General features: G+C 54.0%; 3 protein-coding genes across 6 annotated transcripts; 2 read left to right on the forward strand and 1 right to left on the reverse strand.

The window, feature by feature from the left end:
- Positions 1–995: 995 nt before the first annotated feature.
- KLHL33 (kelch like family member 33) lies at positions 996–5,575 on the forward strand. Its single transcript, XM_064637598.1, is given in 6 exon segments — positions 996–1,066; positions 1,926–2,453; positions 2,661–3,594; positions 4,011–4,181; positions 4,743–5,283; positions 5,285–5,575. Coding segments are annotated over 5 exon segments (2,205 nt in total). The 5' UTR covers positions 996–1,066; positions 1,926–1,930; the 3' UTR covers positions 5,321–5,575.
- Positions 5,576–7,625: 2,050 nt separating this feature from the next.
- On the reverse strand, positions 7,626–11,591 carry LOC135403227 (platelet glycoprotein Ib alpha chain-like). Its single transcript, XM_064637017.1, has 2 exons — positions 10,536–11,591; positions 7,626–10,099 (listed from the first exon to the last, which is right to left on the reverse strand). The coding sequence occupies exon 2, from the start codon at positions 10,094–10,096 to the stop codon at positions 7,997–7,999; it is 2,100 nt and encodes a 699-aa protein (XP_064493087.1). The 5' UTR covers positions 10,097–10,099; positions 10,536–11,591; the 3' UTR covers positions 7,626–7,996.
- Positions 11,592–11,730: 139 nt separating this feature from the next.
- On the forward strand, positions 11,731–21,799 carry LOC135403228 (ubiquitin carboxyl-terminal hydrolase 42-like). 4 transcript variants are annotated; one of them, XM_064637018.1, is made up of 14 exons: positions 11,731–12,093; positions 13,036–13,129; positions 14,910–14,971; positions 16,842–16,958; positions 17,546–17,746; positions 18,180–18,290; positions 18,363–18,465; positions 18,566–18,633; positions 18,790–18,860; positions 19,408–19,490; positions 19,731–19,845; positions 20,113–20,253; positions 20,419–20,519; positions 21,253–21,799. In XM_064637018.1, the coding sequence occupies exons 1-14, from the start codon at positions 11,961–11,963 to the stop codon at positions 21,770–21,772; spliced, it is 1,920 nt and encodes a 639-aa protein (XP_064493088.1). In that variant the 5' UTR covers positions 11,731–11,960; the 3' UTR covers positions 21,773–21,799. The 4 variants fall into 4 exon arrangements, with proteins under 4 accessions (XP_064493088.1, XP_064493090.1, XP_064493091.1 ...); XM_064637020.1 differs by lacking the exon at positions 11,731–12,093 and adding an exon at positions 12,555–12,682; XM_064637021.1 differs by lacking the exon at positions 11,731–12,093 and adding an exon at positions 12,653–12,682 and having other exon boundaries at positions 13,036–13,163.
- Positions 21,800–22,177: the final 378 nt, after the last annotated feature.

Genomic DNA, 22,177 nt, shown 5'->3' on the forward strand with positions numbered 1-22,177 from the left:
AAACCCACCAAGAAGGTGGAGAGCATGAAGGCACAGGATGCACAAGGAGAGGTGAGAACAGGATCATTCCACCTGGAGAAAAGAAGGTTAAGGGCTGATCTAATGGCTGCAGAAAGTGCAGGCTCAGGTGTGCAGCAAAGTGTGGGAAATAACAAGCACAAGTCACAGATAAGGAAATTCTAACTAGATAGAAGGAAAAAAACCTGACAGGCAGGGTAGGTAAATGCTGAAAAATGGACTTGGAGGGGCTGTGAAAACATCTTTGGGGACACAACTCAACTGGACACGTGGGAATACTGGGGTACAGAGATGGGACATTAGGGGATGGGTGTGTGAGTTATGGAGACAGAGAATGTGGGTATGGGGGACACAGGTGTGGGAAAGGGATGTGGGGGTGTGAGGGGAGGGAACAGGAGCCGAGGAGATTGGGGCACCAGAGAACAAAGAGGAAGGGACAGTGATAAGGGGACAAACAGTCACAGCCACAGCAGGCTGTGTTGCTCTGGTATGTGCTCTCTGTGGGCAGGTGGGGTCCTGGGCAGGGTGCAGGGTCATCCTGGGGGCACTTGGCTGGGTCAAAGGTCTGGTATCCCCATGTGCCCTTGGGGCTGGTACCCCCAGCTCGGTGGGGGTGGGTCAGCAGGGCTGGGCTGCAGCTCAGAAGTGCAGTGGGTGGTGGCAGAGGTTTCACCCCTCACCATGGGAGTGGGGGAGCAGGGGGATTGTCTGTCTCCCACCCAAGGACTTCTGAGGGGGCCCTGCTTCACGCTGGGCTCTGGAGGTGAATAAGGTTTACAGAGGGATCTGGTGGGCCAGAGACCTCCAGCAGGACCTGCCCAGGATAACCCGGGGCTTGCAGAAGCTCCTGGCAGCTTCAGCTGGCCCTGCTGCTTGTCCTCAGGGAACCCACTGACCCCACCAGCCCAGCCCAGGACTCGGGGCCTTGGACCTCCCTCTGCCGGAGCCTCTCGCAGCTCCTGCCCGGGGCCACGTGTCCCGCCCGGGCTATAATTAACCGGGCGCATTCCTGGGGGGTCACAGGAGTTTCCCGGCGCGGCAGCAGGCGGTAAGGGGGGACGGGTGCAGGGCACAGCGTGCCATGCCAGGCCACGCCACGCAGCAGCGCAGGACACGGCACACGGTCCCGCCGGGCTCAGAGCGAGGACACGACACCGGCACCGCGCAGGCAGAGAGCGACACGGGGGTGTGGGGGCCACGGCGGGCGGTGCAGCACCGGGTGTGACGCAGTGTGTGCCACGGGAGCCAGCACACCCCGGCAACCCATGGGCCGGGGGAGCAGGACACGCAAAAACCTGTCACTGACAACCCTCGGGGCGACGCGTCGCGATGTGCGATGATGGGCAGTGTGACATGATGGGCAGTGTGACATGACAGGCAGGTGCTGCCATGCACTGTTCAGGTGTGACAGGCCCTTTCCTGGGAGCTGTGCCAGGGGCCAGCGGCTTTGTTGTTCTTGGAGCATCAGTAGTGTCAACTATGGGGCAACGGCAGAGGAAGGGCTTGGTTGCATCTGCTGTAGGACTGAAGGTGTGACTGGGGGCAGAGGTTTGGGCTGTGGGGCTGTGGGGCAGCAGTGTTGGCTGTGGGGCAGTAGCTTCATGCTAAGGGTTTGGTGATGGGGCAGATGAGGGGATCAGGCTCAGCTGCGGGGCACTGAAATGGACTGTTGGTCTCAACTATGGGGCTGCAGTTTTGCCAAGGAGCATCAGATTCAGTGATGGGGCAGTAGCAGAGCCTGGTGGCCCTGGCTGTGGGGTAGAGGCTTTGGTGGTGGATCCAGTGGCTTTTGCTATGAGGCAGTGCCAGTAGCAGGACCCCACGTCTCCAGCCAGGACTCCTGCCATGGGCAAGAAGCTCCAGTTACGGGGACAGCACCCTGACCTCCTCCTCATGTGTTTCCACAGGCAAGATGTGGGTTGCAGAGGGATCAGCCCCAACCCAGTGGAGCCTGCGGGATGGGGCCCACGCTGGACAGTTCCTGGCTGTGGCTGACAACCTCCGTACCGTGGGACAGCTGGTGGATGTGGCCGTGGGACCAGAGGGTGACAAGGCTCATGCTGTGGTCCTGGCCTCCATCAGCTCCTTCTTCCTCCACTTCCTGGAGGGCAGGACCAGAGAGCTTTGCCAGGACTCCCCACCCCATGTCCCTCTGCCACCCGGGGCCACGCTGCAGGGCTGGCGGGCCGTGCTCGCCTTTGCCTATCGGGGAGCTGTGCCCCGTGGCCAGGAGAAGGAGGTGCAGGAGGCTGCCCGGGCCCTGGGGGCTCCCCGGCTGGTGGCCGCCTGTGCCCAGCGACTGAAGATTGACCCCAAGGAGGAAGGACCTGAGGCCCTGAAGGAGCAGTGGGAGACACTAAGAGCCATGGAGCAGCTCCATGCCAAGGGCCTGGGCTGTGACCTCCAGCTCCAGGCAGGGGACGAGGTCATTCCAGGTGAGCTGGGGGTGAGGAGGGAGACAGGGCACTCTGGGATAGCCAAGTTCCCTGGTGGGGATGAGGCTCTAGAGGTGCCTGCAGGGCTGCTCCCCTTGGCAGAGTTGGGAGTTTGGTGGGCACAGGGACAGGACACCTGAGTTTCAGGGGCTGCACAGTGCAGAGGGTCCCCCTCTGCCCTCCACCATTCTTCCTCCTTCCCCATAGTTCAGCGCCTGGCCCTGAGCTGCTCCTGTGACTTCTTCCGAGCCCTCTTCACCTGCCCAATGCGGGAGGCCACCCATGACCCTGCTGCCCCACTGGTCACAGGGCTGTCCCCGGCCGAGCTGCGCCTCCTCCTCTCCTTTGCCTACACAGGAGCTGTAGCAGGGCCGTGGCCCATGGTCCTGGAGGCAGCTGAGACCTCCCTGCGCTACCAGGCCTGGGGGCTCCTCACTCTCTGCCTGGATGTTTTCACCCATGGCCTGACTCCAGAAACTGTCCCGGACGTCCTGGCCTTTGCTGTGACTTATGGACTGGACGAGGTGGGCCAAGCAGCAGAGAACTACATCTTGGCCACCTTCCCCAGTGTGGTGGCTACACCAGCCTTCCTGGACCTGCCTGCACACCTTCTCATTCGCCTCCTCCGCTCCGATGGTCTCAACGTCCTCCATGAACTGGAAGCCTTGGAAGCGGCCTCCCGGTGGCTTATGGCCAATGGGGATGGCCAGGAGGATCTAGCCAAGGAGGTCCTGTCGTCTGTTCGCTTTGCCCTCATGTCTGGCGTGGAGCTGAAGAAGGTCCCCTCTGTGACTGCAGGGGTGGCTGACCCGAAGGTCCTCCGCGAGCTCGTGGTATCGAGTTTCGCCCCCACGGCTCAGCTGCCCTGCCGGGTACGTTCCTTGCAAGAGGTGCTGGTGGTTTGTGGTGGAGACAAAGTGAAGAGCAACCTGGCTGCCCGGAAGCCCAGCAGACACCTCTGGTTTGCAGATCGCTACCTCAGCGCCGTGGGGCTGGTGAAGAAGGTTGAGTGGCGGGCACTGGGACACCTTCCTGACGGCCCACGATTCCGCCATGCTGTAACTGTGGTGGGCAACAATCTCTACGTCCTGGGTGGAAAGCACTACTACGGGGTCCACGACACCCTGACCAGTGTCTACAGGTGAGAGCTATAGAGGACTTGGAGCTGCCGTGTGGCACCAGGACATCGCGGGATCAGAGGAGGTGTTGGTGGAGCTAGAGTTGGCCCGTGGACCCAAGACACTGAGGCATTGCAGCTGGTCAAGTGGGCCCAAGGCGTTCTGGGATGGGTTGGGTGAGAGGTGCCCTCCTACTCTCAGGTGTTACATGCTTTTTGGGGGTGGGGCTGGGAGGCTCCCATGTGGAGATGCCTCAGGTCATTGTGGGTTTGATATTGCCCAGAAGGAGGGGATATTCCCATGCAAGGCTACCATGTGACCCCAAGGCATTCTGGGACTGACAGGTTGTAGGTGGGTTGTTGCCCTAAATGGTGCCAACATGAGCTTTTGGTGTTGTAGGTAACAGGTAGTCTCTTGCCTCTTTGCCTCTCAACCCCAGGTACCAGCCCATGGATGATTCCTGGGAGCGTCTGGCCAGCATGACATGTGGACGGAGCTGCTTTGCTGCCGTGGCACTTGGGAATTTCATCTATGCCCTGGGGGGCAGCTCAGGAGAGCTCTACTGCACAGACACTGTGGAAAGCTATGACCTGACCAATGACACCTGGAGGTGAGGCCACTCCAGCAGGTTCCTGCTTCCCTCTGCCTCGGACCCTCCTGCCTTGGCTGTGGTACCCACTGAGTGCTTTGGGTCACTGAGCCTCCAGTGGAGGATGGGCCTCCAGTGGCCTTTGGGAGGGGTCTACTGGGTGCTGAGCAACTGTGTCCCTTGGGGACTGGGTGTTGGCTGGTCTTGCCTAGTGGGTGGCAAATGAGTTTTTGGCCAGTAGTGTTTACTGGAGGTCTGTTGGTCATCTGCCACTGAGACAGATCGTTTGATTATCTCACTGGCAGAGTGTTCATGGAGTGCTCTGTTGGGTGTTGGCCAATGTTATTCGTTGAGGGGGTTCACTGTGGGTTGGCCAACGGTGTGGGGACTACAAAGTGTTGAACAGTGATGCCCCTTGGGCATCTATTCTGTGTCAGCTGATGTTGCCCACTTGGGCTCACTGGGTGAGCATTGTCTGCTGAGCAATGGAGACATAGCTCACTGGGGAACCCCTGGGTGGTCAGCCACTGTGGGACAGCCCTGCCTAACCTGCCCTTCACCCCTCCCTCTTTCCTTGCCCAGGAGGTGCCAGCCCCTGCTGATGGCTCTGTGTGGGCACGCGGCGTGTGCCCTGGACGGCGCGCTCTACGTGTCGGGGGGCTGTGACGAAGCGTGCCAGTGCCAGGCATCCTTGCTGCGCTACGTCCCGGGGGCATCTGCCACGTTCCTGGCCCCCATGAACGGCCAGCGAGCCGGCCACATCATGGAGCAGGCGGGGGGGCAGCTCTACGTGGCTGGGGGCCTGTGTGAGAGGGCTGGGCTCACTGGCTACAAGGACCAGCTGACCTTCGAGGTCTACAACCCCAAGCAGAACACCTGGGTTGTCCTCAGCCCCCTGCCCCGTGCCCACGTAGTTGGGGGTGCAGCTGTGCTGGGAGGGGAACTGCTTGTACTGGGAGGGTACAGTCATGAGACCTACCAGGACACACACTTGATCCACGCCTACCAGCCGGGTGCCCGGCGCTGGATCACCCGGGGCACCTTGCCCCACGCCTATACTGACCTACAGGCCTGTGTCCTCACCGTGCCCACTGCCTTGCGTGGCCCCAACTGCCTTAAGGACCCCTGTGACATCACCTCAAACTCCAAATAATACTTAGGAGGGCTTAAAAACTGTGCACCCCATACTGGGATCCCCAGGTAGCATCAATATGGGACAAACGTGCCCAGATCCCTCCCACAGAGTGGGTCCTTCCCTTGGTTTCCACCAACCCTTCACCCCCAGGGTATGTGACCTAGGCTGTGGTGATCCCGTGGAACACAAAGATTCCCCACACTGTAGCCCTGTGTCTCCAGGAACACTCAACCCCCCCAGTTTCCCCCCAGCCCTGAGCTGAATAAAAGTGGCTCCTGAACTGCTTGTCTGGGTCTGCTTGTTTCTGGTGGGGAACCCAGACATCCAGGTGCTTGTTGCAAGAAACGGGAGGAGAGCAGGAGACCACTGACCTGAGTGTCCTGGATGGGTGGTGGGGACCAGGAAGTGTGTGGTGGGCACTGGGGCTCTGGGTGCCTGTGCTCACTGGCAGGGGGGAGGGAGGTGTGTCAGGATTGAAAGGAGGGCATGGAGGATCCTGAGGGAACAGAGTCCTGGAGGTGCCAGGGTTTGGGGGACTTGATGGTGGAGTAGATAGGGTACAGTAGGGGGTCCTAGGGGCTTCGGGGTTCCTGGGTGGTTTTGGATTCCTGGAGTGACCTGGAGTGCTGTGTGGAGAAGTGAGAGACTTCCAGGGAGGACTTGCAAGGAGAGGCAGAGGTAATGCAGATTCTGGGAAGTACTGGGGTACCAGTGGTACCTTTGGGGAGGGGACTGGGTGGCCTCAGACATGTAGGGGGAGGTGGGGAGGTTCTCGTGGCTCCCCAAAACAGTATTTTAGGTGTAGTCTAATGAGTGCTGAGCAGAGGGGCATAATCACTCCCCTTGGTCTGCTGTTAACCCTGTTGACCTAGCCCAGGTTCCATTTGGCTCCCTTTGCTGCTGGATTGCTGAACCTTGTTCACCTTTCTGTCCATGGAGACACACAGGTCTTTTTCCACAGTTCTGCTCCCCAGCCAGTCTGTCCCCCACGTTGGGGGCCTTGTTCACGTTGCAGATCGTGACAGCACAGGAGCTGCTCACCTTGGTGTCATCCCAGGAAACAGGAATAGAGAGGACAGTGTGGTTGGAGGACATGACTGACAGACAAGTGCCTGCTTACAAACACAGCGTGTGTGTGTGTCCATGGACTCACCTGCACAACCAGAGCTTGGCCAGCAGACACACTGACATGGGTGAGTGCTCATCCCAGCTGGCCCAGCACAGGCACGTGTTCCTGTGGACCAAGTAGCCAATCTGGCAGAAGGCCACGCTGACCCACAGCAGTTTGATAACACTTTTGGGGCAGCTCAAACTGCAACAGCATTTCAGGCTGCAAAAGGGATCCACAGGATCCAGCTGTTGCATTTGTGCACCAGTGCTGGGGCCAGCCATTCGACCCCCATCAGTGATGACCACTGTCTCTTTTTCACACCTCCCAAAATGTTTATGTGACATCTACACAGTTGGTCACAAAGTTATGCCAGTCCCTGAATGCTTTGTCCTAATGTGATCCCTTACAAGTCACATCTGTTGTCCTCCAAAGCCTCCCATCCTACTCTCCCATTTGGGTCCTACTCCCATGGTGGGTCATGCAGAGGCACCAACACCTTCCTTACCTTATTACCTGCCAGTAGGAGGCTTTTCCCATGTGATTCAGCACTACAGGGAAGAATCACACGTTTGGGGCAAAAGTCAGGAATCCAGGTATAAGTATATAGTTTTGGATGCCAAAATACAAGAATCTAAAGCTATGAGAGCATTCAAAGGAGGCCACAGAGATGGGGAAGGGTCTAGAGGGGAAGGGCATGAGTAGCAGTTGAGGGCATTTGGTTTGTTCAGCAAGAGGTGGACACTGGAAGACACTGAGGGGAGACCTCGTTGGGGTCTGCAACTTCCTCACAAGAGGGGGGGGGCAGGTGCTGAGCTCTGCTCTCTGTGGTCAGTGACAGGACCCTGGAGAATGGCTGGAGCAGCATCAGAGGAGGTTGGGATGGATATTAGGAGAAGGTTCTTCCCTCAGAGGGTGTTTGGGCACTGGAACAGGCTCCCTAGGACAGTGGTCATGGCCACAAGGCTGCCAGTGCTCAAGGAGTGTTTGGACAATGCTCTCAGGCACAGGGTGGGATTGTTGGGGTGTCCCAGGCAGGACTAAGAGTTAGACTTGATTCTTGGAGGTCCCTTTCAACTCAGGATATTCCATGATTCTATGATTCCATGGACTTTTCCTCTCTGTCTTCACTATTCCAAGTACTGAAGACAAATTTGTCATTCACTGTGCCCTGCCAGGACTGTGGCAGGTCCAATGTAATAAAACCAGCACTCCTTTGAAATTCAAGCACAGAATATTTATTATGTGATTAAGAACGTGGCACTGAGTGGGAATCATAGCACATCTTTGCATGCATCATTTGGACAGAAGCAGGTGGGACACAGAGAGCAACAGAAGCTCTGCTTGCCCTCCCTCACCCTGAGACCAGGCATTGGCAGCCCCAGACTATGACTGACCAATTTAGGACATTATCTTCCCCTGCCAAATACCCAAGTAATTATTTTAGCTCTAGAAACCTCAGGCTGCTGGAGCATACTAGAGGAAGGAGCTGGATAGCTTCCCTCTGGGCAAGCAGATCTTTCCCATGTAAAACTAGCACACATGAAGCAGAGCCACAACCCTCCATCTCTTTCTCTGAGCATACAGAAGCACTTACATGGTGTTGCCAGCATATTTCACTCTGACATGACCCATGGCACTGACACCCCTGTCCAGGCTGTAAGCAGACAGGGTCCTCAGGAAGCTGAGGTCTCTGACCACCAGGTTCCTGGAGAAAGGCTTGGCTGAAGGAGGACTGTGGTGGACCCACAGCTCCTTTGTGGTGCAGAAGGAGGAACCTGCAGGAGGACTGCGCTGTATGCCCAGATCTTTAATTGTGCAGTAGGTGACCTCAGGGCACAGCTCTACTTCCTTGATGGTGCAGAACGTGGGGCGCTGGAGGGGGCTTTTGAAGCTGCTGAGATGCATCACGGGGCTTCCTGCTGACTCCCTCCACCCCAGCAGGGGATACTGCACCTCCTGGGTCTGCAGGGACCGGTACCAGAAGGGTTGTCCCACCAGGCACATCCAAGCCAGCCAGCCTGCTAGAGCCAGCATGGTCAGGACCAGCAGAGCCAAGGAAACCAGGTAGAGCACCCAGTGCAGGAGGCAGCAGTGCCTCAGCAGCCACTGCCCCCACTGTGGACCCTCCCCACCTGCCTGCAGAGGCAGCACAGGCGCTGCCTGTCCTGGGATGGAGCACGGGCAGAGGGCAGGAGGTGCAGCTGGGGGGGAACGGGCGGGTTGGGTGACACGTGTGGTGTCCAGGGGAGCTGGTGGTGTTGGGGCACGAGTGGAAAGCATGGTGGTGGCTGACATGGAAGGGGGAGATGAAGATCTAACAGTGGAAGAGGCCTCTAGCGTGGCAGTCAAAGGCACTGCTGTGGAGTTGGTGAGAAACGTGCCAGTGGACATCATGAGAGTGTCAGTGAGGGTGGTTTGGGGCAGGCCACTGTTGCTGGGAGGGGTGCTGCCCATTGGGGTAGGCAGTGAGGTGGCAGAGACAGGGGTGGTGGGTCTGTGCAGGGTGCTGGTTAGAGCAGCAGTGAGAGCAGCAGTGCTGGGGGGCTGTGTGGGTGTGATGGTAGGACTGGATGGTGCAGGAGTGGTGGTGTTGGGAGCTCTGGTGCTTTTGGGCACCACAAGCAAAGCGCTTGGGGCAAGAGTGGAGGTACAAGGGGTGCTCAAGGAAGGTCTGGTGGTAGGGAGGGGAGGCTGGGTAACAGCATGGGGCATAGTAGTGTGCTCCTCGGGGATGGGTGGATGTGGGGTTAGAGAGGTCAAAGCATTTTTCTCTGCTGTTTCTTCCCCATAATTATAGTCATCCTCTCCGCCCTCGTCTGCATCCCCCGTGTTGCCGCAGTCGGGCTGGAAGTCCATGACAGGTTTATGCTGGTGCTCAGCGGGGCTGTGGCACAGCACCTTCCTGGGGGCCAGCTCCACCTTGGTCTCCTGCAGGCCCCGCTCCGGGTGGTAAACGCTGCCGTCGTTCTGCCGGATCCAGGCCCGCAGGTAGCGCAGGTCACAGTCGCAGTGCCAGGGGTTCTTGGTGAGGAACACGTACATGAAGAGGTGCCCCTCAGGGAAGAAGTTGGTGGGCAGGGTGCGCAGGAGGTTCCCCGAGAGCCAGAGGGTCTCCAGCCTTTGCAGATCCTGCAGCAGCTCCTTGGGGAGCTCCTCCAGGAGGTTGTCTGAGAGGTCCAAGTCCTTGAGTGCCCCCAGCCCTGCAAAGGCCTCCTGGGGCAGTGTCCTCAGCCGGTTCCCTCTCAGGTCCAGGTCCTGCAGCTGTGGCACGGTGCGGAAAGCCCCTGGGGCCAGTGTCACCAGGCTGTTGTTGGCCACGGCCAGGCGGGTCAGCGCAGGCAGGCCCTGCAGGTCGGGCAGGGTTCCCAGGCTGTTGTGGGAGAGGATCAGCTCCTTCAGGGATGGCAGCGGGTCCTCGGTCTGCAGAGTCACCAGCCCGTTGAAGGACAGGTCGAGGTCCTGCAGCTGGGTGAGGGGCAGGAAGGCGGCGGTGGAGAGGGACAGCAGGCGATTGTCACTGAGCAGCAGGATGCCCGTGTCTGCAGGCAGGTCTGGGGGCACTGTGCTGAGAGCCTTCCCTGTGCAGTTCACCTCCAGGAGGTCCTTGACCTTGTTCATCTCCGAGGGGCAGGCCTGGGCTGGGGGCATCAGGGCCACAAGGGTGAGCAGGAGCAGGGCAGGGACCTGCATGGCCTGGAGCGGGAGAGCCGAGGGGCATGAGTACAGGTGGGCATGCACCCACACACTGCCTTTCCTCCTGTGCAAGCACCATTTGCAGCAGAGCTGGCATCCCCTGACAGACCCCCTGGGACCCTCTGAGCTCCACAGCTCCTCCCTAGGAGGGTGGAAGGGAGGGATGAATCTCACACCTACTGACAGCACCCACCCCATCACCTTGTCCTTGGAGGACAGCAGGCTCAGCAAGGAGATGACATTTCTGCCCTTTTGCTCACCTTTTGCTCTGTAGGGGGGTCAGAACCTGACTCATGAGCCTCATTGCTGGTGCCTCCTCCTCTCAGGTAGCATTTCTGTCCCCACCCTTTCAAAAGCCACGGCTCTGCAGTGTTCTTGTCCCAGCCCAACCCAGACAAGCCGTGTGGTCAAAGAGACTCCCTGAGTATGCTCTTACCTGACCTCAGCTGAGCCCTCTGCTGGATTTGGATTCACGAGGTAGGAGCACAAATCATCTGAAAAGAGATTCCCATGCACAGATGTGGCTTCCTTGATGTGGCACCCCTGTGGACACTGTGACTCACCTGTGGATCTTCCAGTGTTTGCTCTCCTGCTGCTCTGCCTCCTCCTGCCCACAGCCCAGGCACTGCTCTGGGGCAGCTATAGCAGGGGCTGCCCAGCCCACTATCAGCATCCCCAGCTGTGGGAAGGGAGCTGTGGCTTCCTGAGCAGCCAAACCCATCTCCTGCCCTTCCACATTGCCCTTGCTTTGACCGCACTGCCACACCACCATCTCCTTGGAAAAGTCTCAACTTTATTTCAACAGCTGTCAACTGCAGCCTTTGTGTGCACACAGAGGCATTGCCCCAGCAGCAAATGGTTGTGGCCCTGCACTGGATCCTGCTCATCTTGCTACTCAAGTTGTTTTTCCCCCGTAGGACCTGCAGAAGCAGGGGAAAATAATTCCATTGGCTTCTGGAGTGGAAATGGGCAGGACCTAAACGTGCCCAATGGTGTCAGCATTGGCCTTGGCTTCTGAGAGGGGCTTGAGGTGGTCATAAAATGACCTGAGGGTGAGGAAGATCTGCTTCCCCCACTTCATTTTTATGCCTCAACAAAAAATGTTGCAAGATTCAGACTAGAGGAGAGCCCGGAAATCAAAGGATAAGTGACCAAGGAGGCTCCAACTTCACATTTTCACATAATTGGCTTTAAAAAAACAGGAGTTTGAATCCTGTTATTCCCTTCTGCCTGGCACAGTCTCATTCCTTGTCTGAAAGCTACTGTGTGCCTGGCTGAGGATAGACACAACCCACACAGAAATGAGAGCTCAATCCTGAGCTTTCCCTGGGGAGGTACCCTTGGAAAATTTCTTTGCTGGGTTGTTTTAAAACCTGTAACTGCAGGAAAACCCATCCCCCTGATGGGTTGAGGGGAACTTGTGGGCTGTGGTAAAACCACCCACCTTCTGTATCCCCATTTCCCAAGAGCTGGCAGCACAGCCTGGGTGGGAGAAAGGCAGAGCCCCCCTGTCGAGGGGCCAAGAGAGGAACCATAAGACTCAGCCAAGGGAGCTGCACCCCACCAGGAGCACACCCCCAGCTCCTGTGACAGCAGAACCCCACTGCCTGTTCCCACCAGCAGGGAGAAACAACTTCCAATGTTTCCTTATTTGCCAGGGATTTGCCAGGCCATCAAAAGCTGCATCTCTGTGGCACCACACAGTTCAGCTGCTGAAGGTGTGCAGTCACTCACAATGAAAACAAACCAACCCACCAGCCTGGGATCAGATGTGTGTTGAGGGAGCACAAAAGGAGGATCAGAGTGCATCAGCATGCAGAGAGGATGATGTGTGCTTGTCCAGCTCAACCCTAGCACCTACATGGAGCCCACTGCCATGGCCTCTGCAGAAGGACACTGTCCATGCCAGTTCCCACCCATCATCGAGCTCTCTTGTGTTTGCACTATACTTTTAAAAGCTATTTTAAGCTCTGTGTCTAATGGAAATCCCCTGGGTAAGTCTGGGTGCTATCAGGAAACAGCCCAGAATTTACTCTAGGTTGCCAGCACATCAACAGCCAGGGATGGAGCACAGGACTTGGTGCAGGATTTGGGAATCCACAAAGTTGATGTTCTCTTTGGTGAGCAGAGATAGGACCTGAGGGAATGGCATGAAGCTGTGTCAGAGGAGGTTTAGGTTGGATCTCAGGAAAAGGTTCTTCCCCCACAGGGTGCTGGGGCACTGCCCAGGCTCCCCAGGGCAGTGGGCACGGCCCCAAGGCTGCCAGAGCTCCAGGAGGGTTTGGACAACGCTCTGGGGGACAGGGTGGGATTGTTGGGGTGTCCTGTGCAGGGCCAGGAGTTGGTCTTGATGACCCAGATGGGTCCCTTCCAACTCAGGAGGTTTTTTTCTATGACTTTGTGGTTCAGTGATTCCATGATGATTCCATCATTCCATGGTTCCATGGTTCTGTGACATGAGGTTATAATGCACTGGGCCCAGAGCACTGGCACAACGTTTTCATGTTGTAGCCAAGTGCCTTTTTGTTGCAGGATGAGCAAGTCAGACTTTAATCTGGATTATGCAAGTGAGACTTTGCAGAGGTTTGTCTTTCTCCAAAGATCTACTGGTTTTGTAGCAAAAGCAACTTAAGACAGATAAGGAGAGAACCTCCTGCATTAGGAGACTCCTTTACTGACTTTTGAGACCATTTTCCTCTTGGCATTCAAACTATTTAAAAAAGTGAGAATAATTTTGCTGCCTTTGTTTGGTTATCAATCCTGAAGGTTTCTTGAAAGGTGTTGTTAGTGTGTTGAGGTGGCAAAAGCTCAAAGTTACACATAAAATTTGGCTTTTAGATCTGTAAAGCAGTTCTCTGAAGTGCCATGTAATTACACATTAACATCCATTCTCATGAAATAACTAATGTTTTTTTCTGCATTTGTGGTGTTTCCAGAGTACTCCAATGCTAACACCCTGAAGAACTCATCAGTGACAGCAGAGTCCTGGCTGGAGCAGTCACAGCTGCCAGCAGAGGAGAAGCTACATGAGTATGAAGCATTGGATTCCTTCTGAGGGGTGTCAGTGTGTGAACTTTTTGTATGGATATTAGTTTACAGAGGCAGTCAGACTCTATCTTGTTAAAGTTGTTGTTAATTTTTGTTGTTGAGGGGTTAGATTTTAATGTATCTGTCCCAAAGCAGACTTACATTTTTAGGCCTGCTGGGACGTGGGGTTCAAACTCCAAAACCAGTGATTTTTAAGATCATTCCATTGGGTTTGGTCTTGGGGTTGATTTTGCTGAGAGCCAAGTTGCAGATCCTGTTTTCTCTACATGAAGAGATTCCCTGTTGTATGGGTTTGCTTTTATTGAGTTTATAGTAATTACAAGTACACATTGTAATAACTATATATTATTATAAATAAAGTTATAATTTGTTCCCATCTCAGAAGAGTCTGATTGTCAATGTTTGACTATTTCTTGCATTTGGGAGAGGTGGGGGTGGGGTGGGGGTATGTGGCATGTATTCTTAAATCCCTGATGTGGGGCTTTTTCATATTAGCTGTAGAGGAAAGAGCAAGGGTTGCCAGCTGTTGATCCATGAAAACAAGAAATTTCATCCCTAAGTGATTCCTATTAGTTTCCTAAAAGGGCCTAAGGGGTTATTGGAAACCAAACTGTACCCCAGTTTGGGCTGGGATAAAGTTAAATTTCTTCACACTAGCTTGTATGGGGGATGTGCCTTGGATTTGTGCTGAGAAGAGGGTTGATAACACCAATTTTCAGTCAAAAAAACCCTCATTCTTAGGGTCAGAATCTGTGACAAACAATCTCAACGACAAACAAAAAAACTATTAAAAAAAATGTAGAGCCCAATCCACAATTTCAAGATCCAAAGGATCATTTTTCAGACTCATCCCCACGTTTTTCAAGCACAAACCCTAGTTATACGATGCAATCCTCAAAAGTATGGAGACCAAAATACATTTTAAATCACCAAAGCGCACATCTGGGCGAACAAATAGTCAATTTAAAGTCCAAAATCCAGTTTTTAGTCTACAAAACCTCTCATTTATAAGTGCCAAGGTTTACACTTTTAAAGTTCAAAGACTGATTTAGAGGGCCCACAGCATCATTTTTAAGGCCCAGGGTGCAAAGCCTTATTTATAAAGTCCAAAGGCTCATTTTTAGCCCCAAACCTTCCTTTTTAGTTTCCAAAGCCGCCCTGTCAGGGACCAAAGCCCCACCTTTAGGATTCCACCTGCAGTTTGGGCAGCTCAAAGCCTTCTCTGAAGCTTCAAGACCCGTTTCCTCACACACTTATGAGTAAAGTAGGTCCTGAGAGCAGGGTGAGAGTGCTCATCCTCCCTCCTCTGTGACAGTGGGGGTGTCCCCTGTGCCAGCCCAAGCAGTCTGGCTGCAGGTGGCTCAGCTTCAACAGCTTTTTGGGCAAGCTGTGGTATTTCTACCTCCCAGCTGGGACATTTGAAACGGGGAGCTCCGGGTTTTAAGGGCTGCAGAATGTCTGTCGTGGCTGTGGCCGCTGAGGATTAACCCACCAGTGTGAGGCAGACCAAGATGGACTTGTGGGAGGGGGTAGAGCCCACCTTTGTGATGCCCAGCATCACCCCTGGAGGTGCAGAGATCTGCAGCCACCCCAGGAGTGTCCCCAGGCCCCACCACTGCAGTGCTGTGGGGACTGCAGCCACCCTGAGGGTCTCTCCACATGGGGCTGGGGACAGCAGTGCCCAGTGCCAATGCCCAGGGGTGTTGGAGGGTTGAGAGCCAGCAGATGCAGAGTGAAACTTGGTTTTTCCTTTGCTTTCCAGAGCAAATGGCTGCCTGGGACACAGTGGCTGGCTACGTCCAACAACAGCTCTGGCTGCACAAGGTGGGGACAGCACCTGTATCCTCCTCATCCACCCAGAGAAGTGGGAGGTCCCCTTGGCTGTGGAGCACTGGCTTGGAGTTCTCTTTGCTCTCCTCAGAAAGCAAGAAACCCACCTCAAAAGATCCCACTCCACTTCCAGGAAACCACCTCAGAAATTAGGAGCTGGGGTCCAAAATTGAACATGTCCAGGGATTCCTTCCACACAAAAGGAACCAGGACAGAAAGCTGTTGCTGGCATTTACCTTCCCTGGGCAGCCTAAAGCTTCATTTCTTGGGATGGGTGAGGAACCAGTAGGTTCACCTCCTTTGCAGGGTCTAAAGGGTCATTTGTAGTATCTCACCTATTAATTATTCTGTCCCCAAAGCTTTCATTTTAGGGCCAAAATCCTAATTTCTTGTCTTCCAACCCGTCTTATATTACCTTTATTACCTGTAGCACCTGATTTGTAAGGTCCAAAGTTTCATTTGTAGGGTAAAGGCTCATTTATAGAGTCCTAAGCCTTATTTTAGAGAGTCCAAAGGGTCATTCTTTTGGGCCCAAACTCCCTTTTTAGCTTCCACAGACTCTCTCTCTGGGACCAAAACTTCCTCTTTAGGGCTTAGTTTGCAAACTGGCAGGTTCAAAGCCTTCTTTTAAGCCTCCAGAGCTTTGCAGGGGGGCAAAGACAGTTTGTGGTACTGAAGCATCCTTTGAGGTTGGACATTCTTTGGGTTTGGGCCCAAGAATGACCGATGCTTTGGGCTCTCTAAGGAAGGCTTTGGACTCCACAAATGAGTCTTTGGACCCTACAGATGAAGCTTTGGACCTTCCAAACAGGACTTGTGGCCTTCAAAATGACACTCTGAGCCTTTCAGATGAGTCTTGGGTTTGTGCCTAAACAAGAGGGGGTTGGAGTTAAACCAGAAGTTCTTGAGCCCTAACAATGAAACTGTTATGTCCTAAGAAAGGACTATGGTTACTAAAGTATGTGGATACTAAAGGTATGGCCTTAAAAATGGGATTTTACAGTCTAGAAATCAGTTTTTGCACCTTCCAAACGAGGTTTTGGACATGAAGAACATAAGGCTTTGAGCCCTCAGTGAGGAGTTTACACCCTAAAATGAGGCTTTGGATTCCAACACGCTCTCCTGACAGGTGGATTCCAAAGAATCCTGGAGCTTTTTGGCAAGATGAGCAAGCCAGGGTGAGAGAGCAGCTGGGTGGGGGCCTGGCACCCAGCACAGTTGCTGAAGGTGTTCAGGGTCAGCCTAAAGCCAGCTTTGAGGGCAGAGAAAATTCATTGGAAATGAACCATAAGAGCCCAGGTGATTTGGACACAAGCCTCAAGGACACATTCCAGTACCTGGGAAGAATGAAACAGAAGCCCCCAGAACACTGAGTGTGCCAACCAAAGCAGTGACCAGGCTCCCAGCCCTCAGCAGCCCCCAGCTCCTCCAGCTGCTGCAGCTCCTGGGAGAGGCAGGAGCTCTGCTGATGGATGAACAGACCTTTGCCAGGGGAGGTCCAGTGACCTCCAGGTGTGAGAGGTGCCCAGGCTGTGGCAGCCACAGGGTTCTGTGGACACAGGGTGACATGGCCCCTTGCAGCCTCACGTCACAAAGGGGCAGAGATGTGGCACCTGTCCAGCAATTTGGACTTCACCTGCCCAATGCCTGGTATCCTGAGAAGCAGGCCAGCAAAAGCCAGTTGGACTGAGCTGGCCTTCAAGATAACCCAGCTCCTTTCTTTGCTGCTTGTGTGCCTGCATTTTTCCAAGCATTCTTTGTCTTTGGCAGCAGCTACAAGCACCTTTTTACAGCTGAAGCTGTTCTGTGGGTCCCACTTGGGGTTTTTTAAGTGTTGAGCTACAATGATATTCTTTCCCAACAGGTGATGGAATTAGTGATGATCTGATCTTTCTGGAAGGAGGATCTGACATCCTTTGTTATCCAGAGCTTTTCCATCTGTTTGTGAGAGGAGCAACACTCACAACAGGAAATAAGTCCTGTGAGTATCAGGTTTACCATCAGGCTTTAACTTTGTGAATGCCCACAGACATTCACAGACATCCCTTCACGCTTCATCCCTGAGCATCAACGGGCTGACAACCCAGAGTGAGATCTTGGGCACCTCCTGAGAGCAGCCAGACTGACACAGGTGGTCTTGGTTAGACACAAGAAAATGCATTTGGTCATTCTGCCACTGTACACAAGACTTTGAAAGAGGACATTGCTCACAGAAAGAGCTGTCACACACAGGGGCTCTGCTGGGTACTTCCTTGCCTTCCTCACATTACAGTCAGGAAAAGGGAAGACTTGGCCTGATAATCCAAGGCTCTAGAGGGAAAGGGAGGTAGCCTGAGGGCCAGAAATCAGTGTGGCTTTGTTGGACTTTTGGCAGACTAAGCAGTGGAACAGATTGTTTTCCAAAATTGTTTCCCTGCCAGTAGATGTTAGTGGGGTGTTAGGCTCTCCCAATGTTTCTGGGTTGAGGTTAGAGCTGTTGTCCTCAGTGCTCCTATAGAGAACTCAAGATCTGAATATGCTTTCAAGCAACAGTACTGTCAAATCTCTTCAAATGTAATTTCCTTGCAGTCATTGGCAAGGGAATGACTCCAGCACAAAGGATCCCCTTTCCCCCAGAGGAGATTTGCATGGACTGGCAGCAAAGACAGAGACCTGGGCCGGGACTCCGCAACCTGGGCAGTACCTGCTACATCAATGTCATCCTGCAGTGCCTGACATACACCCCCCCTCTGGCCAACTACCTGCTCTCTCGTGAGCACAGCAGGTTGTGTGAGTACTTCTAGGAACAGCTCCTTGTAAATCCCTTGAGCACATCCCAAGGATCCCCAGAACCTGGAATTGCATTTAGGAGAAGAGCAACCCTTCTTTGGCAGCCCCACGAGCCTGTGTCCTTTGAACACGAGCTAGAAGAGGCTGGTCTTATTGAGGTGTGCCCATCTTCAGGAGGGCACCTCTTTCCAGCCCCGTGTCTCTGTCCCTGCAAGTTAAACCCTCTTGGCTCATTGCACTGAAAACTTGTGCCAGCTTAGCCTCCCTCTGAAGAACATTTTCTGTGCACTAAAATGTCCTGAGCTCATTGGGACATTGGCACCTTGGGACAGGAGGAGTGAAGACTGTTCTTAGAACTCCAAGATCTCCATTAGGTTTCCCACTGCTGGGTGTGATTTGCTAACCTGAGGAACCTCCCTCTCTTCCTCTTCAGGTTTTCAGCAAGGCTTCTGCATGATGTGCATCATGGAAGCACATGTCAGGAAGGTCCTGCGTTCCTCAGCCAGTGCCATCTGGCCCAGGGCTGTCATCAAGGACCTCAAACGTAAGTCATTGCAGGCACTTCAACAGGTCCTATCCCCTTCTTGCAGGGGAGAACCATTAACTTCTTTCTTAGTCATAGGAGAAGAATTTGAGCCTGACACGGCCGGAGACGCCTTTGAGTTCTTATGCTGTGCTCTCAAGGCCATGCAGAGAGCCTGTCTGAGTGGAAGCAGCAAGTAAGCATAAGTAAATAACCTCTTCGATGTTCCCAAGCCTGTTGGGCTCCTTGATGTGCTAGGAAACCCTATAACTCTCTTCCTTGCCATTTATTTCCAGCTTGGACGTTTCTTCTCAAACAACTACCATTGTTCATCAAATATTTGGGGGCCTGCTGAAATCCAGAGGTACATTTCCACAAATATTGCTCTCCTTGGTGTTGTTTTTGCCCTTCCATCTGATAAACAGCATGGTCCTGTGACTGGCATAGTAGGTACCAAGACCATAAACTGTCGCTGTCAATTAACTTCCTCCTTCACTTAGCATTTTGATTTTCCTTCCAGTCACATGCTTGAGGTGCAAAGCAGTTTCTGATTCCTACAAGGCCTTCCTGCATATCCTTTTGGATATCAAAGTAAGAGGGCTTGCAGTTGTGCTTCAAGGGGTTCCAAGGTCCTTGTAGCTTTCCAGAACGGAACCATTTGTCTTAAAAGTGGATCCTGTGAGCTCAAGGGAGCTTTGTGGTGGGTGGGAAGGGGAATGGACATCCTTCTGCAGAGGCCATGGCACTGGTCTTCCCGTGGCACTGGCTTTAAGCTGCACAAGTAGCATTATTATCCCCTTGACATACTCTCCTCCTCCTTCCCCTTGCCCTCCTTCACACCTGTCTGGTTCCCAGGCTGATGGGTTGAATCAGTTTTCACTGCTGATGACCCTGCACACCATTAGTAGCTGAGCTGAGTGGTGGCACGGAGAGAAAGCTCTGGATGGCCCCAGGAACCCCGGGGACATGAGGGAAATGTCCAGCACCACACCCTCTTTCTGCCTCCTTCTGGACACTTCCCACGGGGTCATGATGGGTCTCCTCAGCATCAGCTGCCTGGATTTTCATGTTGACTCCTCAGAAGTGTTTGGGTGAGGGTATTTCCCGCAGCTCAGCGGCTCCTTCCTCCCTCCTCCAGGAAATCTCATCCCTTACTGCAGCTCTGGAGGACTTTGCCACACCCAAGCAGCTGGATGGAGGAAACTGCTTCAAATGTAGCAAGTAAGATAATTTCTAATGGCATATTAACACTTCCAGTGTGAAGGAGCTGCATGTCATCACAGACAATCACGTTCTCACGCAGGTTTAATGCACAACAATGAAGTGCAGCTTTTTTTAAATATGACCTTATGGCATGGAATAGCCTTAAAATACTGTAAGGATATGAGACAGAAGCTTGTCTGGCCCTGCTGGGGCAAGATGGGGTTCATTCCAGCACTTGGCTCTGTGTTTGGTTTCAAGGTGTGAGAAGAAGGAGGTTACCATCTCTAAGAGAGTTACAGTCCATCATGTGCCCAAGGTCTTCACGGTGTGTCTGGAAAGGGCTGCTGATCACACTGGCAAGAAGATCAGCACGGTGCGTATGCAACTGCAGGGCAACCTGCTCTTCCTGGAGCATGACATTCCCCAGAGCAGTACACTCTTCCAGAAGCTGCTGATTTGGTTTTTTTTCACGTTCCCTTATGGGGAGAGGAGAGTTCCTGTGGGAAGACCAGCCTGGACTCTGCTCCGACAGAGCTGCTTTGGCTGAGAACTGTTTCCTGCCACCCAAACCATCATGTGCTGAAGGTTATTTCAATATGGTAGTTCAGGATAACTTCTGACCCACTTGGTCTCTCTGTAGTTTGTGGAGTATCCTGAGTACTTGGATCTTCTGCCATACATGTCTGACATAGCTGGAGAACCCCTCCTCTACTCCTTATACGCCGTCGTGGTGCACAGCGGTGACACCTGTCTGGATGGACACTTCTTCTGCTACACAAAGGTAAAGACCAGCTTCCCTCCTGAAGGGGGAAAATGTGTGCTGGGGAAGATAAGCTTTCCCATCAGTGTTTTGGGGGAGGTCTATTTTGCGGCTGGATTGTATTCGGTGTACTCTTGGTTTGGAACCCTGCAGTTCCTCTCCAGAGATGGGTGTCTTCCTTTGCAGGCCAGCAATGGACTGTGGTACAAGATGGATGATGAGTCTGTGGATAACTGTGGCATCCACGCAGTTCTCAGGCAGCAAGCCTATTTGCTGTTCTATGCCAGGTAATAACCAGTGCCACATGTTCAAATATGTTTCCTTTTCCTGGATTTGCTGTTTGTCTTCTCACCCTCCTGAGTGTGAGAAGGGCCATAGGAGACAATTCCTCCCTGCATCCTTCAGTGCTGTCAATTCTGAACTACCCCACACCAGTCCTTCTCTTCCCTTGCTGGGTTTTAGGTTTGCTGCCCTATGTGAACTGCTCCCTTTCTGCTCCCTGAAACTGGCTCACATAGAGAAGGGGACTTAAAAGGGGCTTCCAGGAAAGATGGGGAGGGACTCTTTCTCAGGGAATATAGTGATAGGACAAGAAGTAAAAATTTCAAAGTGAAAGAGAGAAGATTTAGATTAGATATTAGAAAGAAATCCTTCCCTGTCAGGGTGGTAAGGTACTGAAATAGGTTGCCCAGGGAAGCTGTGGCTGCCCCACCCCTGGAAGGATGGCTTGGAGCAACCTGGTGTAGTAGAAGATGTCCCTGCTCATGGTAGGGGGTTTGGAAGGACCCTTCCAAACTAAACCTTTCTAGGATTCTGTGAACTGGAGGCCATAGAGGGTATAGAGATGAGGACTTGCTCTGACAAGGGCAGACCTGGTGGGAAGACCACAGTCGAATTTCCCATTGGTGACTTTGGTAAAGTCTTCCCTCTGTTGTGGAAACCGCCCCAGGAAAAGTACTGAATCCCAGAGGAGTCTGCAAGGAATGCCCTAAACAGAGGTCACTCTTTTTTTTTCTCCAGATGCTCTGATTTGAAAATGAGAGAAATGGGGGCTTCCTCACCGACCCCCTCCCATGCCCGTTCCCTCCCGAGTGAGTGTGAGGGCAGCAGCAAGCAGGCGGGTCCTGCAGGACCACAGGGGCTGCCCGACAGGACCACACGGACTTGCTGCCAGAGGAAGAGTGCCACGGAGGAGGCCCAGAGCAGATCCCTGCAGTGGGGCAGCTGGTTTGTCAACAGCACCGACTACGACAACTCAACAGGGAGGAAAAGGAAGAGGACCAGTCCTCCAGGACGTGACCACGCTCCCCAGGACGGCACGGCTTCAGAACCCTCCAAAAGAAGCTGCCAGAGAGCTCCTGCACCCAGCGCTGCTCAGAAGCAACCACTGCAAAGGCGGAGAGAACAGGGTAGATCGCTGCGGCAGGGCTACAACCTCCGCAGGCGGTTTGTGGAGATCACGGACTACCACCAGTCAGCAAAGAAGAGGAGGAAACATTCACCCGGAATCAACAGGCAGAAGAGCCAAAGCCAGGATTAAAACCGCTTGTTGGCCTTGCATGAATAATTTACGGGGTGTTTCCTTCTTAGGTTTTGGGGCAATCGGTGGAAATACCCGCTGTGGGATGTTCCACCGACCCTCACCTTCCCCGACCCATTCCCGACCCCGCTCCCTCCTTCCCTGCGCAAGCCGCACTGAAAGCCTCCCCCTCCACCCGCCCGCCTCCTCGCACGGCTGGCGCGGGGGGCATGGGCGGAATCCCCGCGGGGCCGGGACGCTGTCGCCGGGGCTGCATGCATTGAATAATTGGATTTAATAAATTCCGGCCGTCAAACGGCTGCGACCGGGAAGGGTGGGCGGTGAGGGAGGTGAGGGAGGTGAGGGAGGGGCGGGGCTGAGGGAGGGGCGGGGCTGAGGGAGGAGGGGCTGAGGGAGGGGCGGGGC

Source organism: Pseudopipra pipra, chromosome 27 (assembly GCF_036250125.1).
Source record: "Pseudopipra pipra isolate bDixPip1 chromosome 27, bDixPip1.hap1, whole genome shotgun sequence".
NCBI lineage: Eukaryota > Metazoa > Chordata > Aves > Passeriformes > Pipridae > Pseudopipra > Pseudopipra pipra.

Coding starts and splice junctions, on each gene's coding strand:
- LOC135403227 (XM_064637017.1), bottom strand. CDS start 10,096: ATGCAGGTCCCTGCCCTGCTCCTGCTCACCCTTGTGGCCCTGATGCCC.
- LOC135403228 (XM_064637018.1), top strand. CDS start 11,961: ATGGAGCCCACTGCCATGGCCTCTGCAGAAGGACACTGTCCATGCCAG. Junction 13,130..14,909: donor GCAGAGGAGAAGCTACATGA/GTATGAAGCATT, acceptor TTTGCTTTCCAG/AGCAAATGGCTGCCTGGGAC. Junction 19,491..19,730: donor AACTGCTTCAAATGTAGCAA/GTAAGATAATTT, acceptor TTTGGTTTCAAG/GTGTGAGAAGAAGGAGGTTA.